Source organism: Rhyacophila brunnea, unplaced genomic scaffold (assembly GCF_057557595.1).
Source record: "Rhyacophila brunnea isolate RB1 unplaced genomic scaffold, BYU_Rbru_1.0 scaffold_1, whole genome shotgun sequence".
In the NCBI taxonomy this organism is placed as follows: domain Eukaryota; kingdom Metazoa; phylum Arthropoda; class Insecta; order Trichoptera; family Rhyacophilidae; genus Rhyacophila; species Rhyacophila brunnea.
Genome location: NW_028232751.1, coordinates 20349090 through 20367299, shown reverse-complemented (window position 1 = coordinate 20367299; position 18210 = coordinate 20349090). Strand labels below are relative to the sequence as shown.

The 18210-nt window shown below is 33.3% G+C and overlaps 1 protein-coding gene across 1 annotated transcript in view; it reads left to right on the top strand.

Annotated features, from left to right (window-relative positions):
• LOC147079567 (tetratricopeptide repeat protein 39B-like) overlaps positions 1–18210 on the top strand; it is a 110939-nt gene that overhangs the window by 79889 nt on the left and 12840 nt on the right. The window contains exons 3-8 of the mRNA XM_085942070.1: positions 9327–9349; positions 10413–10520; positions 13428–13611; positions 14658–14815; positions 15928–16093; positions 17847–18014. Coding sequence (XP_085798196.1) covers positions 9327–9349; positions 10413–10520; positions 13428–13611; positions 14658–14815; positions 15928–16093; positions 17847–18014 — 807 coding nt within the window. The remainder of the gene's footprint in view (positions 1–9326; positions 9350–10412; positions 10521–13427; positions 13612–14657; positions 14816–15927; positions 16094–17846; positions 18015–18210) is intronic.

Here is an 18210-nt window from a genome sequence, read left to right as displayed (position 1 = left end):
GTCAACAATGTACTAATACAAAATTAATTTGTTTTTCATGCGATGTATGTGCTTGTTTATTAGCACAATCAATTTCAATAGTAGTCAATCCAAATTTATCATCGTTCATTGAGAAATGGATTCTATCATGGGCCCCACATCCTGAAGGGGGCCCCGTGATCAGGATCTTTCAACCACATATTTAAAAGCCCTGAAACAGAACAACGCCGCAGGCGACTTTTTTACTATTGATAAAATAATGTTAAAAATGTATTATCAAACTAATCAAGAACTCAGTAAATAGATTTTTGTTTGCTTCAATATATATCTGGCGTAGAAATAATTTAAATGTGGATACATGGCGAACTTATTTTTTTTGTAGTTTTGATTTCCAAAGCTCCAAATTTTTATGAATGCCTTCACTTTGTCTTTTTAAATCAGTGAATGCATTTGTGGTCCTTGCATTGATTTTTTCACTCATTTTTTTAATCTCAGCCAAAACAAAATTATCGTTCCTAAAAAAAAGTCAAATTTCAACATTATGATTTGACCCTTTTATTCCGATTTCATTTTTTCACGAGATAGCCAGCGCGCTTCACAATAGTGTAGAAGTGAGGTATTATAAAATTTGTCTCCATATTTTTAGACAGGTTTGCAAACAACCTTTTATAGGACTGTTTTTTTGTATAGTTTATAACTAGCGGCCGTTTTATAAACTATGCATTTGCAAATTGCAAACCTGTGGCTACATTAATTTTTTCTTCAATTTTAAATAAATTCAACATCTACATATTCAAATAAATATTTGTCACGTCACTTTCACTGTATGTAAATATGGATTCTGGTTTTAAGTGAATTGTGTTAAACTTTTTGCGCCTCCCAGTTTGGAAATCGCTGCTATAAGGTAATAATATTACCAATCATAATCACAGCGCTTACTTGTAAGATGGAAGGTCGATTAATTGATGTGACGTAGACATTATGTAGTCATTTTATCGTTTTATAATATCACATTATGTTTTGACACGGGTATCTGAGTATAACATAATATTACTAGCTGACCCGGCAAACGTTGTTCTGCCATATAAATTATTTCTAGTGAATATTTTGGTTGTTAAATAAAAAATATCGAATGTATCGTAAGTGTGTGGGGATGGGATCTATGACAGAAAGAGGAATGGAGCGATGTAGACGATGACCGCCGATAAAAACAAAAAAACACCAACCATTCATTTTCTCAATTCAAAATGAGTAATGATGTTCATAATGAATGAATTACCTGTGATAGGATCTCGTTGTTTAATGTTTATGCAATATCCGTTATGTCCCTTCCAGAAAATTAGCGGATATTGGAGAGCGTCGTATGAACGGTGTGTGTCAGCGATGAACTCCAGATTATTGCTTCTTCTTCGAATCATGATTTCTCGCGTCGATGTGCGGTCGCCAACCATGATTCCAGCAATGTCGTCAACAACCGGCGCATTGAATAGACGCACGTGCTCTCCAGCTGGTGTTTTATCAGGATTTATCACAATAGCGTGATTGTCACTTTGCAATTCGTGCATGTGTGCTTTGAAGAATTTCAATAATTCATTGTGCTCATTCAATAGGGCGTCCAGTTCGCCGACGATGCGCCTGGCATTAGGCGAATTGAGGTTATTGTAGCCGCAACGTGCATCCACACGATTGATGTCCTCACCGCCCATGAAGTAGATTTGTAAAAATGTATGTGGTTCGTTTGGCATTGGCAGCAATGAGCCTACTTTGTGGTATACTTGGCCTTTGATTTTGAACGTAGAATGGAATTGTTGACCATTTGCCGCAGTATTGTGAACTATTTCTGTTGCTCCGAACGAATTCATTTGTAAGCATGAATTGAATGTGCGATTGGACTTCAGGAATAGGTTTGAATCTGGAACCGTGCCGATGAGCAAGCCGTTCAATGGTTCTGGTGGTATCTCAATTTCTGGTAGTTGCACTTTTCCTGATGCGCAACACACCCCGGCTGACTCATGTTTGAATTTGAGGGCATGACAATGGGGACATTCTTTGTCCATAGCACCAATCAACACTTTCGGATGAGCGGAATATTCAATATCTGGGTCGTACTCTAATGCGAGACGAAGGAACGAAGCGGATGTAAAAATGCTCGATGTACTTGTTGGCGTTGTCAGTCATTTGCTCTGCGTGTGTTAACTACGAACCGGCGCGCTTGGCTCCGTTTCAACTGTCTTTGTTGATTTCGTTCAGCTCGTGCCTCTTGTGATTGAGATGCACGGAATTGCGACATGCTCACACGCACGTTTTTGTTATCTTGTTTGATTTGTTCGTCTGTTCTTTCTGCTCTACTATTTTGCATGTTTGTTGCTTTATTCGTTCGACGGCCCAAATGGCCCCCTTTGCGTCTTGCTGGCATTGTGCACAGTAATACACGCACACAAAAATAGAAAAATTAAAATAAATCGTACAAAATTTTGCACGCACTGCGTTGTGGTATGCCGAATGAAATGTTAACATGACGTGACGTTTCTCTTGAATTATTCTCGGACGTAGCGCCATCTGTCATTCAACAACATAAATAATTTCGTTCTGTTTGAAATACGAACGACGGTTAAATTTGTTCATACAAAAATAATAAAATCGCGATTATAAAATGGGAGAATAAGAGTAGGAGAGTGAAAATTTGGAATTATATGTATTTTTTGATGCCAAATAATAAAAAAAATACCAGAAAAAATTGTCAAAAAAATAAAAGAATATTTTTTCTGGATATAGATACCCTAATCACCTAGCGGTATGAAATATACTTGTTGACCTATTCTCATACCTAACAAATATACATAAAAATTTTCATAAAAATCGATTGAGCCATTTCGGAGGAGTACGACCACAAACATCGTGACACGAGATTTTTATATATATACTAGCTGAAGTACCCGGCTTCGCACGGGGTCGCTTCGTGGTTATATTTATCTTAGATATTTGAAAAATAATAAGAGGTAATTATTTCTTTAATATTAAAATATCTGTGTAATACAATATGGCAATATGAAAATAATTATAATATGAGTAAAGGTCAAACATAAGAACACTAAATTAATATCGAATCCAAAATATGAAAACGTTATTAATGTTATAAATATGTAGTAAAAAAAAATCAAAATTGGATGGAACAAACAAACAACAAACTTTGTATGTTATATAATAATAATTTAGAAACCGCACACAACTGACAAAAGTTTCATCGCAATCGGATGAATGGTATAGGAACGCATACGAATAGTATAAGAAGATGATTTTATAATTCAGAAACCTTCGTGGGCATGCGCATGACAACTCACCAAAGTTTCATTGCAATCGGATTAATGGTATAGGAACGCATACGAATAGAAGAAGAAGAAGATGGTTGTACTAATTCAAAAACCTTTGAGGGCGTGCGCACAACAACTGGTCAAAATTTCATCACAATCGGATGAATGGCATAAGAACGCATACAAATAGAAGAAGAAAAAGATGATTGTACTGATTCAGAAACCTTTGCGGGCAAGGGCACAACAACTCACCAAAGTTTCATTGCAATCGGATGAATGGTATAGGAACGCATACGAATAGAAGAAGAAGAAGATGGTTGTACTAATTCAAAAACCATTGCGGGTGTTACCACAACAACTGACGAAGGTTTCATCGCAATCGGATAAATGGTATAGGGACCATACGAATAAAAGAAGATAGAATGAAGAAGAAGAAGATGGTTGTACTAATTCAGAAACCTTCGCGGGTGTAGGCACAATTACTAACGAAAATTTTATTGCAATCGGATGAATAGAATAGGAACGCATACGAATAGAAGAATATAGAATAGAAGAAGAAGAAGAAGAAGATGGTTGTACTAATTAAAAAACCATTGCGGGTGTTACCACAATAACTGATGAAGGTTTCATTGCAATCGGATGAATGGTATAGGGACCATACGAATAAAAGAAGATAGAATGAAGAAGAAGAAGAAGAAGAAGATAGTTGTACTAATTCAGAAACCTTTGCGGGTGTTGGCACAATTACTGACGAAAATTTTATTGCAATCGGATGAATGGAATAGGAACGCATACGAATAGAAGAATATAGAATATAAGAAGAAGAAGAAGAAGAAGAAGAAGAAGAAGAAGAAGAAGAAGAAGAAGAAGAAGAAGAAGAAGAAGATGGTTGTACTAATTCAAAAACCATTGCGGGTGTTACCACAACAACTGATGAAGGTTTCATCGCAATCGGATAAATGGTATAGGGACCATACGAATAAAAGAAGATAGAATGAAGAAGAAGAAGAAGATGATGATTTTTCTAATTTAGAAACCTTCATGGGTGTGCATACAACCACTTGCCAAAATTTCATTGCAATCGGATGAATGGTATAGGAACCATACGAATAAAAGAAAATATAATGAAGAAGAAGAAGAAGATGATGATTTTTCTAATTCAGAAACCTTTATGGGTATGCATACAACCACTTACCAAAATTTCATTGCAATCGGATGAATGGTATAGGAACGCATACGGGACAGACAGACATACAGACAGACAGACATTCATTTTTATATATTAGTATAGCCTATACTCTTCCCGCAAGTGCAAGCAATAAGTTTACAAAGTTTTATCGCAATCGGATGAACGGTATGGCTGCGCATTAAATACGAACAAACAAACACACAAATATTAATTTTTATATATTAGATAGAGATTATGTTATACTATATACCAGTGGCGAAGGGTGGAGGTAGACTGTTAAGATTTGACATAAATAGTGCCCATTAAACTTTGTCAGTCATACGTATTTGTTTTTATTGAACTACGACTACAATTTTATAGATGGAGTTGGTCAATTTAGAACAAAAATCAATTCAACCCTGCCTAAACTAAATCATAATAGTTTTGATATGATTTGGGCGATTAGACAAAATTGTGCAAAATTTTTCATTCATACTTATTTGTTTTCGTTGAATTAAAAATATTTATATTACACAAATTTAATGTTGTCGGTTAGTTTTTTTTAAATTCATTAAGCCCTGATAAAACCAAACCATAATATATAAACATCTTATTCTATCTATAAACTACGAGGGTGGGTCAATAATTCCTTAGAAAAAAGCATTAAAACAGGTTTTATTTTTGTATTTTTTTTTTATTTCTCAACATAATTTCCTTGGAGCTCAATACACTTGGTTAGACGTTTCTCAATTTTTTTTAAACCGTCAGAAAAATAAGTTTTCGGAAGGTCCTCAAAATAAGCATTTGTCCGATCGATGACTTCTTCATTTGAAAAAAAACGTTGTCCACTTAGCCATTTTTTTAAGTTTGGGAAAAGGAAAAAGTCACTGGAGGCTAAATCTGGCGAATACGGTGGGTGGTCGACCAATTCGAACTTCAATTCTTCAATTTTAGCCATTGATCGTAAATATGTGTGAACACGGGCATTGTCCTGATGAAAGAGGATTTTTTTCCTGTTTAAATGAGGCCGTTTTTCTTCAATTTTGTTTTTTAGCTGGTCCAATAAAGATGCATAATAATCCCCTGTTATTGTTTTTCCTTTTTCCAAATAGTCAACGAAAATAATTTCACGTGCATCCCAAAATACAGTAGCCATAACCTTACCAGCTGATTTTACGGTTTTCGCCTTCTTTGGACATGGTTTGCCTTCGCAATCTACTGCTTTGACTGTTCTTTCGTCTCGGGAGTATAGTGGTGTATCCATGTTTCATCTACAGTCACAAAGCGACGAAAAAATTCATCCGGATTGCGTTGCATGAGCGACAACAGGGCTTTAGAGGCCACCACCCTACTGCGTTTATTGTCGACTGTGAGCAAACGCGGCACCCATCTTGCAGAAATATTTTTCATGCCCAATTTGTCATGTAAAATAGAAATGACGCTACCTTTTGAGATCCCTGTAACCTCAATTATCTCACTCAACTTTAATCTTCGGTCACTTAACACCATATCGTGGATTTTATTGATCATTTCTGGTGTAGTCACCTCTACAGGACGTCCTGAGCGTGGTTCATCCTTTGTTGATGTACGACCACGTTTAAATTCATTTAACCAGTTATAAATAGTTGCAAGTGAAGGAGCAGATATGCCGTGAACTAAATCCAACTCATTTTTTATTTCCTTTGCTGTTAACCCTTTTATATTAAAATGTTTAATAACAACTCTAAACTCAATTTTCTCCATTTTCCATTTTTCCATTTTCCACAAGCAAATTTTTTTTTTAAATGTACGAGAAACACACAACAACCCGACCAATCTGATTGAAACTTCGCAGCATACTGAATCGGTAGTGCCGCTGCATGAAAACAAACCGCTTGCAGTACTAGTCGCGCCACCTGTCGGCTTTTCTAAGGACTTATTGACCCACCCTCGTATCTAAAATTATGTATGATTTAATGTAATAATTATAGATATTTTATAGACGAGTATTTTTTGTCGATTTTTCTATTATGGCTTGGTTTTCGCAGGGTATACTTAATTGAATTTTAAAAACTAACCAAAACCATCTGTGAATTGTAGTCTTGGTTGAGTGGAAACAAATACGTATAATTGACAAAGTTCAGTATGCACTATTTATATCGGATCTTAACAGTGTACTTCCACCCTTCGCCACTGCTATATACTACATTTATATCATTATAATTTTTTAATCTCGATATAATACGGCTGCCCTCACGTAAGGCACCGACTTTTTATAGGTATTGTCATGTAATTATTTTTTTATAATTACCTAATATTCATATGAAAATTATACAATGCATGTATTAGATACATGGCCCTCACATCCCGAGGCGGGCCCCCAGGCTAGGATGTTTGGCGGGCCCCCCTACGCATCGCTAAGGGTAAAGGCAGTGTGACGAACTGTAGTAGAATTTTCCAAATGGTGTACGCGGTAAAATTAAGGTGTATTTTTAGAGATTTTTTGTATTTTTAATATGTAAATCCATTTGAATTATGGAGTTGTCGAGTATCAGCAGACAGTTAAAAATTGCATCTTACAACCAAATATTTTAAATTATTAATAACATTGACGTAAAATAGCGACTTTTTTTTACTATTAGAGCAAATTTGTGATCTGTTTATCTCAGTTATCTGGTCGACTCGTAACGCCGGCGCCGGGCCCTTCCTGAGCCCGGGCCCCCAAGCTAGAGCCCTGTCAGCCCCGCCCCCCTTGTGGGGGCCATGATTAGAAAACAATGTCATTATTATCCCCTTTACAGCATTTACACACCTCTAACCTGCTACAATATGGCACCACTACCAACTGAAATGCTGTTATTTTTTTTGTGAAATGTAAAAAACTAAACTTACCCCCTTGATCCATTGACTTGCAGACCGGAAGGTTTTTGAGATTTTCAGGACATATTTATTGCTCGTGGATCACTTCGAATAAAACTCGACGACCGGAGTTGATTGGATTTCAAACATGTTCGCTATTTTACGCGCCGAGCGTATTATTGAATAAACAATTCTAGTTAAAAATCTGTCAAAATACATTCAGTACATTTGGTTCTGATTTTAGCGTAAATTTACCTTTAAAAAAGATGCACAGGTCAGGCCAACGAACTATATAGAAAACGATGAAAAATAAACCAAATTATACCAAAAGTAAATTATGATGATAGAATCCTTTGTCAGTTTTAGTGATAACCATTTGAGTTTTGCCCAAAATAAGATATTTATAGATAGAGTATTTATTTTTTTATATGGAAATCGTAATTTTGCATTACATAATTTTAACTAATAATTTATTTATTAAGGGGGGACGTGCGCCACGTAGGTCAAAATGGAGCTTTAATGGTATTTTCAAAGCATGATCCTGGACATTCCTTAAACGTTGTAGATAATCTATTTATATAATTTTAAAGCCTAATTATCCTTTATATTTATTTTAAACATTATGCAGTCATCAGACTGCATAAAGTATTTTTATTACATAAAATAGTATTCTTTTAAACCTCTTGCTCTAATGTTTTAGAATATAGTCATAATATTATGGTACATCCATGTGCAGTGGTGTTAATATTTTTTAGGTTTATTAATTTTTAAACGCATTTACAAAACCATTAGTAAAATTAATGTTAACATTATATAGTGACATATTTACGATAAAAAAATATATTTAATAATCTTTGTGATCCCAAATTTGACAAAAATTAGGCATTTTTTTTATTAAAAAATGGGCACGATTAACGCATTTGAAGATAATTCTAAAGATACTAATTATAAGATATGTCTTTGACCATTCAAATGTGATAAACATCATATGAATAATGCTTTCTTTATAATAATTATTGACCTAGGAGTAAGCTAGTATTTTTTTGAAATACGCCATTTCTATTGGCATTTACCAGTGGCTAAGCTACAACATACGGCCGTAGCCATAAATTTACAAATGATAAATGAAGTAGGGAGTAAGATCATGTTAACGCGCTAACTAATGAACACTCTCACAATTAGGGAATCCAATCCCGAGCCAAAATTCTGATCCCGGGATTTTGGGATTACAATTTGACAATCCCGGGATTGGCATTTTTTCCATTGTTAATATAAAATTTTATATTTACAAATAACATTGATAAAATCGGTCAAAAATAAATCTAGTATAATTTATACTATTTAAGACATTTATTTATGTATACGTTCAATCTTGTAAATACACAAGTTTAATGGAGTAATTAATATTGTAATATAAATAATAATTTGAATTTAATAGGAGATTGCTGTTTCTGATAGTAAAAACTTAATGAATGGATTAGCGAGATTTAAAATAGTAAAGCAAATAATCATGGCGTACTTATGGCCTTTCCGCTTCATAAATCTAATTAGTCAGCCAAATATGAAACTGTCGTAAAACGTATATCATGGTGGAATTACTTTGTTGAAAGTGAGAAGCATTTTTTTTCCAATCTTTCCATTTTTAATAATTTATGTGAAAAAATAAAATGAATCGGCAACCGACACATGGGTATAAATCAAACTTCATTCAAACTCAGTTTATTTCTAATGTAGTTATTTTTTCTGTTATATTTTCGCTTTTATTTTATTTTCCATAAAAATTGATAAAAAAATCAATCCCGAAATCCCGGGATTATGTTTATCAATCCCGGGATTCATATGTATCGAAAATAGCACGGGATCCCGGGATTGGAATCCATACTCACAATGTATCTACTCTCAGAAGACTACAATTACCTATTATACATACAGCTAACGTAGGGCCTTGAATAATAGGTACAACTTGTTTCTTATCATAATATGCATATACCTATTTATTAAACTAATATTATATTTTTTTATTTTTTCAGTTCCAAGATGCCTGCGATTTTGCGTGAGTATACTTAAAAAATATTTTAATATGTACCGTGTACCTTAGACTTTGTTGAAAATGAGTTCAAAACAGATACTGTACCTACAGTAGCATATTTTTCAGAGCCAATTCACCATATTTTGTATAGATCATAAAAGAGACCTAAATTCTTAAATCCATAATGTTGTAAGCTTATTTAATAGGGTCTAAAAATCGCGGTCAGGCCGCGTCACGAAACTGGATTTCGATCTTAGTACCTACTAGTTATGTATTGCTTATTTTTATATGAACGAAATATGCAATCGAAATCTTCATTTATAATATAAAATTGTATATGGTACTGCGAACAAGTTACCGCGTTGCATTCTAAGTTGAGCAATAACTAAAACTACGATCTAAAATTCTAAACTCTCAATTTAGTGACACAGCCTGACTATAGATGAACTTGGTTTCCCCAACATTTTTCTTTTTGTATGTAGGATTCTCTCAGGTACGATAATGTTAAAAGTCAAGTTTAATTAATGTAATTTTGCTGCAATTCTTTTGAATGAGTGCATCATTTTTTAATCAATCACTAGTTTCAAGTTTTCTTCCAATTTCGGATCTATACTAGCCCTGAAATGATGAAGTTTGCTATGTTATGTTATGTACATTCAAATTTCATAACTATAGATAGATAGACTAGAGAGTATAGTGAGTCAACCTTTCGCTTCGACTGTGGCTGGATACAATAAGTACATTGTTTTACATATTGTTCAATCATGTTCCATTTTTGGTTTCTTGCATCATCAATTCATCAATATTATTCCTGCCTATCCAGTAATATAAAAAAAAACTTTTCAGTTGGACTTCTAACCAGAAGCACGAATTGTAATATTATTCAAACTTTTTATTAGCATATGAGTAAAAGTTTTACCTATGTGATTATATTATGTTATAAAGTGGAAAATAAAGGACAATAGGTATTAATTTTAATTATTAATATCTTTTAATAACCCCACCACAACCCATAACAGCTAAAAGCAAAGTGCCTATTATAATAATTGGATGTTATAGAATTTTATATATTATATTTATATTTCAGGGATAATAAGGAGATGGACCTTCAAAAAGCGATGGTGGAAGCTCAATTGGCGATTGATTACTTCTTCAATAACAGATTCGTAGAAGCAAGGGCCCTAATGCAACCATGGTGAGTTAAGTGTGAATCAAATTATTGAGGTGCATGTCGCCTACTGTCACGCTGTCGCGGCGACAAATTTAGTCTATGGTTTCGTCATTTTGCAGAATATTTTGAACGATCACCATCTCTGTAAATTCACTGAAAAATGACACTGATGAAGAGTGCCAACTATAATGTATTGGTAATTTGAATTATTATTAATTATTCATGCTAATTTCAATTAATTTTAACATTTTCTACGTGTGCGTGCGTTAAAATTACTTGCGACATGACATCCATAGATAATATTTTGAACAGAACCCAACCTGCAGACCATAGATAATAGACAACATTCTTATAGCAAATACATAGTGCCAACCGCTAAAAACAGAAAACGTGATTTTAACATGACAGTCGAAAAGTGTAGGCATGTGTGCAGGTGTCGATGCAGTGCAGTTCAACGTGAGGTGACCTCATTGTTGTTCTGGTGATTTCGGCAGATTTTGCTAACTGATAATGTTCGTTTAAAGGTTCAAAATGTGCTACTGGATGGAAACATCAGTCTGATAACATTTTAAACACCAAGAAAAACGACATTACACACTTTTTTCCCGTTGTGGCAGTTTACTATGACGTCTTGTGATAGTAGGCAACATGCACCTCAGAACTTTAGTTACAATACAATATTCTCTACAAGTATCATATTGTAATGGTTAATTTTGTATGGTATAATTTTTATACCCACGACCGAGAGTTACAATTTCCAAAAAACTGTACCTTTGCTGATCAACTCAGATTAAGTTAAATTGAGATCTAGAAAATTGAAGTGTCACTGTCATTATTAAATTTAACTAATTTTCTCACAATTTTAATCTATTTGATTGCATCTAAATATTCTTTAAAGCCCACGATAGCTGAGCTGATCCTGGGTTAGATTCTCGGGCCTGTCAACAAATATATCACACGTTGTTTGGACCCAGAGTATGGACCTGTTAGGTTGAGGAGCAAGTGGCTAACATCCATTGCTCGTAAAAATAAACAGCTGTTAATACAACCTCCACGCTGTGGAGGCCAATATGATATTTTTGGGGTCGGACATGGTTAAAAAAAATCTTATTGACAGATTACTATAATTTAACATTAGATAATATATAATATTACCATCTGAGTTACTAGCCATTTTGACAGCGATTATAATATTACCTATTCAATCTCAATACTGGGTTTCTTTTACCTTACACTCACTCACCTTTGTCCCTCGCTACATTTCTGTTTGCATTGATATGTCTTCTTTTAGTCTTTATAATCTTATCAGAGCTGCGGTTTGCCTTAGCGTTGTTTGGATATTTAATCTCTTCCATTCTACATGGGCCGATCTAGTAACGCATTCATATCTGTTTAGGCTACCTACACTTTTTTATACTATCTTGTTTACAATCTTTGGTATTATTTGCTAAAATGAACGCTAAAACTATTGCTTTTGGTATTTAAAATTAACGATAGCCTGCAACTTTGTCCTCGTGAGTCGTGATGAATTATTGCAAGTCCGTTATTTGGATGTAGGCGCGCACCTTCTACCCATATTCCATGACCCTCACCAATCACACCACTGCTATCTGATCACTTTACCTAGTGAAATATATTATCTTGTAACTTAGGAAATATTTGAGATATTGTAATGCAACTCTACGAATTTGTATCGGTTTCATCTGTGAAGATTTCAGATTGATACATCATTCACAAAAAAAGTTAGTTTTTTTAGGAGAAGCTTGTATAGGGACACCATTTTTGGAGCACCGGAATAAGATAAAACTCTAAATTAGTAGTAACAATGTAGTTAAGTATCATGTTTCATCAATATTGGTCCAGTAGTTTTTGAGTTATAATAGAATAAATAGGAACAGAAAGATAGACATAATTCTATTAAGGAACTGGTGTAGATTAATAAAAATCAATATTGTTATGTTTGTGCAAATATTCACCTTCTTCCCTCTTTATTTTACTGAAGAATGGTCGATTGAAAGTAATTATTGTACATTGATAAACCAAGGTACATAATTTCATACAATATCTAATCATTGTGTTACATTCAAACGTGTTGTATAACAGGTTAAAGACATCACAAAAATCTGTAAGAATCAACTTTATTGCAGTGTGGGTAGAGTTCATTAAATACCATAGATATTTTTACAATAAACATCTGATGATATAGCAAAATCAAACATTAATGAATTACAGTGCGGGTAGCGGCTGTCATTGCGATTTCTTGAGATAAGAAAAGATGATTCGAATCATGAAAAATAATTTTTCATTTCTCTCATAAATGAAAATCTCGAATTCGAGAAATTGCTACCGAGAAAAATTAGCTTCACAGCTTTCCAACAGATTCAATTAAATTTGTTGTTTTAAAAAAAATTTGGGCAAGAACGCAAAATGGCTGCATGAGTTTAAAAAAAATAGGGGAAAAAATCCTGAAGGAAATTGACCATCGTGAGATATTTCTCAGGAATTCTCGAGATCTCGATAAATCAATAAGCCAACCTCGAATTCTCAAGAAAAAAAAAATTATGAAACCACAAACTTTAAATGCATTTATTATTATCCTTGTGTGATTTCTGTAGTGAGTTGACACTCATTAATGACCCTTATCATTGGCATCTGGGTGGGTACATACTGATGAATGTGGTTAACTAATATACTCTACCTATATTGCATCAACATTGATATATTATTCCGCTAATGTGTCCGTACATGATCACTTAAATTGTCTTAAATAATATATGGTCCTTTACAACAGGTGTGTTACCAAGGTGAAGGGGATTGCTCGTTACCATTATTGAATATTAAGTCATTGCTGGATTTATGGTGACTAACACCACTTTTTTTAAAAAAATTTTTTTTTTTTAATTGTGTTGGTTATGTTTCATGTTTCTCCAGGGTCACAACATCAATGTACCATGCCGCAGGAGAATGCGTTTTCACATTTCTTTCGGCAACTTTGACATTCGACAGGGAACTCATCGGAGAAACAAATATAAAATTAAAGCATTGTATGACCTTATGCAATACATTCCGTAAACGACGGACGTTTACAGAAAGCATCGGGACAATAGTCAAGAAGGTGCGTATCGAACTGAACTCTACGTTTTTTTTTATTAAGAACATCCAATCAACATTATTTAAACATTCCCTGAACTTAATTTCAGACACTATATAGTTCATTAATTGAATAGCACAAGCTGCAATAAAATATTTTAACTTTTAAGTGGATAATTTGACATTTTATTATTTACATTTATTTATACTTTAACACTTTTTTTTATACACACACTTTTTTGTTTGATTAACCTCTGTGTAAAAAACTATGAAAAAATAGTTTTGTCACTTAAATATGATTCCCTTTCATCAAGGATCTACAGTAAATAGAATTAATCGTACATCATTTTTATAATACCTTGCTGTAAAACCATATAAGCCAAAAAAAAAAATGTTTCAGTAGACCAGACGACCAGAAGGTCTCAAATTGTACAGAATGAAACCAATTGTCATTCAGTAACTAAATAATAATTAAAGTCATTCAGTACAAAACTGTGACATGTGTTTTTTCACCCCTATTTTCTGATATTCCAGTGACATGATGTTAGTTTTTGTTTTAATTAAAAATTAAGCAGTGTTGTGCAGAATGAAATCGTTCCATTAATAAATTGTGCAAAAATGAATCGTTTAGTGGCAAAATAAAGAATTTTTAATTTTATTTACGTACATAATTTAAAATTACCTCAGCAACATACCTACCAGTAAAGCTATCGACTCAATCATTTGTGTATTATTCAATCTAGAATAATAGTAGTGTAATTTTTCATTTTACATTTACACAAGTCAACCGGTCAAGAAACTATGTAATTCTAATTAGATAAATCCACATCTACATAAATAATAAAAACATTTTACTCAATATCATTTCATGTTTGTTGGTAAGTTACATTCTGTATACTTTTAAATTTCAAATCCGATAAATAAAACAATATGCATTTAAATCTGTTGAACAAAAACATACTATTTTTCTATATTATTATGGTATTATATATATCTGAAGTGTTTTCAAATTATGTTTATTATTATTATATAAAAGCAAAAATGTTATCCCTTTGTGTTTTCTTTCATTAGCCCAGCTACGATACTTACACAGATATTGAAGCGCATGCAGAACTATGCTACGCTGAAGTTCTACTGCTGAAGGCCATCCTGACTTTTATGGAAGATGAAGAACTTCTTTCTCTGGTTAAAGGAAGTCTCAAAATAAAGCAATGCTATAATAGTTACAAGTAAGAGATGGAATTTAATAAGCCTATTATTTTGTGTCGTCAATGATTCCATTTAGCTAATTAAAATCCGAATCAGTCCGGTTTTATTTTATTATGTATTTAATTGCAAAAAATGGTTTAATGAAATATTATATAAGTTTCGTTTTATTATTTTGTCTGCCTTGCGCAAAATTGGAAGCCAATCGCATTATATTCCGTAAATCAATTTAATTATTGGCATATGCCGATGATATTGATATCATTGCCCGGTCCCCAGAAACCTACAAACAGGCATTTATTCCCATAACGTCAGCTGCTGCAAACGTGGGACTCCAATAAACACAAATAAAACAAAATACATGCCACTTCTCCACAGTGCATTAACAAATGATAATGGTAACCTTATCATTGCCTGTGATGTTCCTGAAACTGTGGCAGTGCTGCCATCTTTTTCTATGCTGATTATAGTACAACGTCTAAGAATTATGATATTTACGAAAAAAATATAGTACAGGAACGTTCTCTTCTTAAATTATTCGAAATTATATAGTATATTTGGCATAAAATTATAGTATTTTACATTTTTTACGGAATCAAAATTATAATACGGTTGGCAAAACTGATTACTGTAGACTTATTTGTTTATCTCGGTTCCCTTGTCAAAAACGCAAAGAACACAAGTGATGAAATAAATCACTGGATCAACCTTGCCAACACATGCTGTTTTGATCTCTAACTACTTCTAAAAAACTAGGCACTCTCAAGGAAAAGCAAAGCAACTGTATATAAAACTCTCCTGCATATTAATTATTGTTGGGTATCATTTATTTAATAAAATATCCATTTTAGTACACATTGTCTTTTTTACTAAAATATCTAAGTATTATAAAAAAGTAAAATATTGAAGATGAAATAAAATTTAAATTCAAGTCCCATACATGTGTCTGGCCTACAATTTTTTTGCAGTTACCCACCACACACCCTACCTACCTTCCTTTGTGTATTTTGTAAAATTAAATTTCATTTATAATATCATCCCATTTCATTGCTCATGACTCGCAAAGAATTTGTTTCCCAAATTCATTATTAAATAAATTGTCTTCATTGATAGAGTGTATTTTCTTTTCTTTCAGGGAGTGTGGTGCCATATTGAAAGAGCGCACATGGACTGACGAAAATTCCAAGATCTGTTTCGAGAGTGGAGTCCGCATGGGCATTGGATCATTCAACCTGATGATATCGCTACTTCCCGGCAGAATAATTCGGCTATTGGAGTTCGTTGGCTTCAGCGGTGACAAGGTGAAATTAATGACACACATCAATTTCTTATGGATTGGTTAGTTTAAACATTTAAGCAATGCATTAATTTGGTTTATGCGAAAATCAAAGAATGTAGGTATTCTTATTAATTATTATTTTATTCAATCTTGTGGAATTCACATTCTGATAAAAGAATCTATATGTAATCTATTGAAAAAAATCCTGTTTTTTTATTTACTTACAATGCTTTCTTTTTCGAATTTTTGTGTTTGGTAATAAATTTACATGTAAAAAAACACCATAAAAAATGTTATTAGATTTATAATGAAAACAGTGAAATACTATTTATTATCTCTGAAATTGTTTGTCATTTCCCTATTGCATTGTCATAGACCATAGTCATATGGGTATTATAATATAATATATATTATGATTATTGCAAAGCATGCTATTATGTTTTATTTCAACACTCTAATGATTATGGAAATTTGCATTTTGCTGATTCAGACAAAATGATATTTTGATTGCACTTATGAATATTTTAATGTATTTTGTAATAACTGTTGTTTTTATTGTTGACTCAAAGCCACAATATCTTTTGCAACTTACTGACTGACTTTCATATTTTTTCAATGTATATCATTATTTTTTTACAAATGATTTAAATATATACTTAATATATTATTCTATTTCCTAAATGGTTGCATTGTATTATACACTTATACTAATTTTTACCTTTATACCTTTCTTGTATTGCCTTAAAACCAAACTTGGTAACATCAATGCGGATAATAGAATTACTAAATAATTGCGATTGCTATTAAATGCGAATTTGTACTATACTGATTTTTCTTTCTAATTTAATTTTAATCTTTGCTCTTTTTGCTTGGCTTCTTGCGAACAGCTAGTGATATATTGCAGTCCATATATATTTACATAGGTATTCTCTTACCAATGGTACTATAGTCCAAATCAAGCCATAGCCTCTTCAATAATCTTCCTCCATTCTCCTTGGTCTCCGACCAGTCCAAGCAGCTCTAATGCGTCCCTCTTCATTCCATCGATCCAGTAGAGCTGTGGTTTTCCCACATGTTTGGGGAAGATTTTTTTTCAGACCCATGTATTTGGCACACGGAGATCATATTATCTTATTATACTTTCCTGCAGCAGTTTATTATGTATGGATAGTCTGGGTGCATTGTACATATCGTACAGCTTTTCATTGTGTCTTATTCTCCATGCCCTTCCTGCTTGGATCCAAAAATCTTTCACAGAACCTTATTTTAAAGGAATCACAGAAGTTGTTCAAGCTTCACCGCTATCCTCAAGTACTGATCATATTACTTAATTTGGTAATTTCATGAACAATATTGTACTTCGCCAATTTAACAATTTTATTAGATGTATGTTCAATTCACTGCTGTCAAATGCTGCCATATTTCAGCGAACCCATAGTGTCTGGTAATGTTGGATTCCAGGTAGGTGAAGCTATTCACTGTGTTGAAGTTGTATGAGTTGAAGGATTACTGATTCCACATCTGCATCAATGTTTCTTTTTGACTCATTCACCCATAGGCCTATAGTTTTGGGTCAAAAACCTGTCTGATGGGTTCTGTAGATTTCTCTACAATGTTAAGGTCATCTGCATAGCATTATTGAACAAATTATATCAACAATCTGTACCTCAGCTGAACACCATTGGAGTTACCCCATCTCCCTGTTTTCTCGTCTGTCAGGTCTTCTTGTATCTTGCTCTATACTAATGTATATACTTATACTAATTATGTTGCAGGCCCAAGGTATTTCAGAGCTTCTGGCCGGGTATAAGCTGAATGGTGGTGTACGTCAAGTTTTATGCGTGATGACCCTACTTGGATACCATCTCATCATTTGTTACGTTATAACAGATCAGCCAGGGGACTTAAAGTTGTGTGATGACATAATATCCACACAACTGGAGGTAATGAAATCAATGTTTTTTTGCAAATTTCTGTGTTTTTAATGTTAGCCATCACTTGGTATTCAGCACATACCTATTGACATTATAAAATTCACTCACTGCGTGGCCACAAACTTCACATCCCAGGAGGAGTTCTGAGGAGGGTCCAGGAATTAAACTCACAATTTCCTATTTAATGTACATGTATATTTCCACA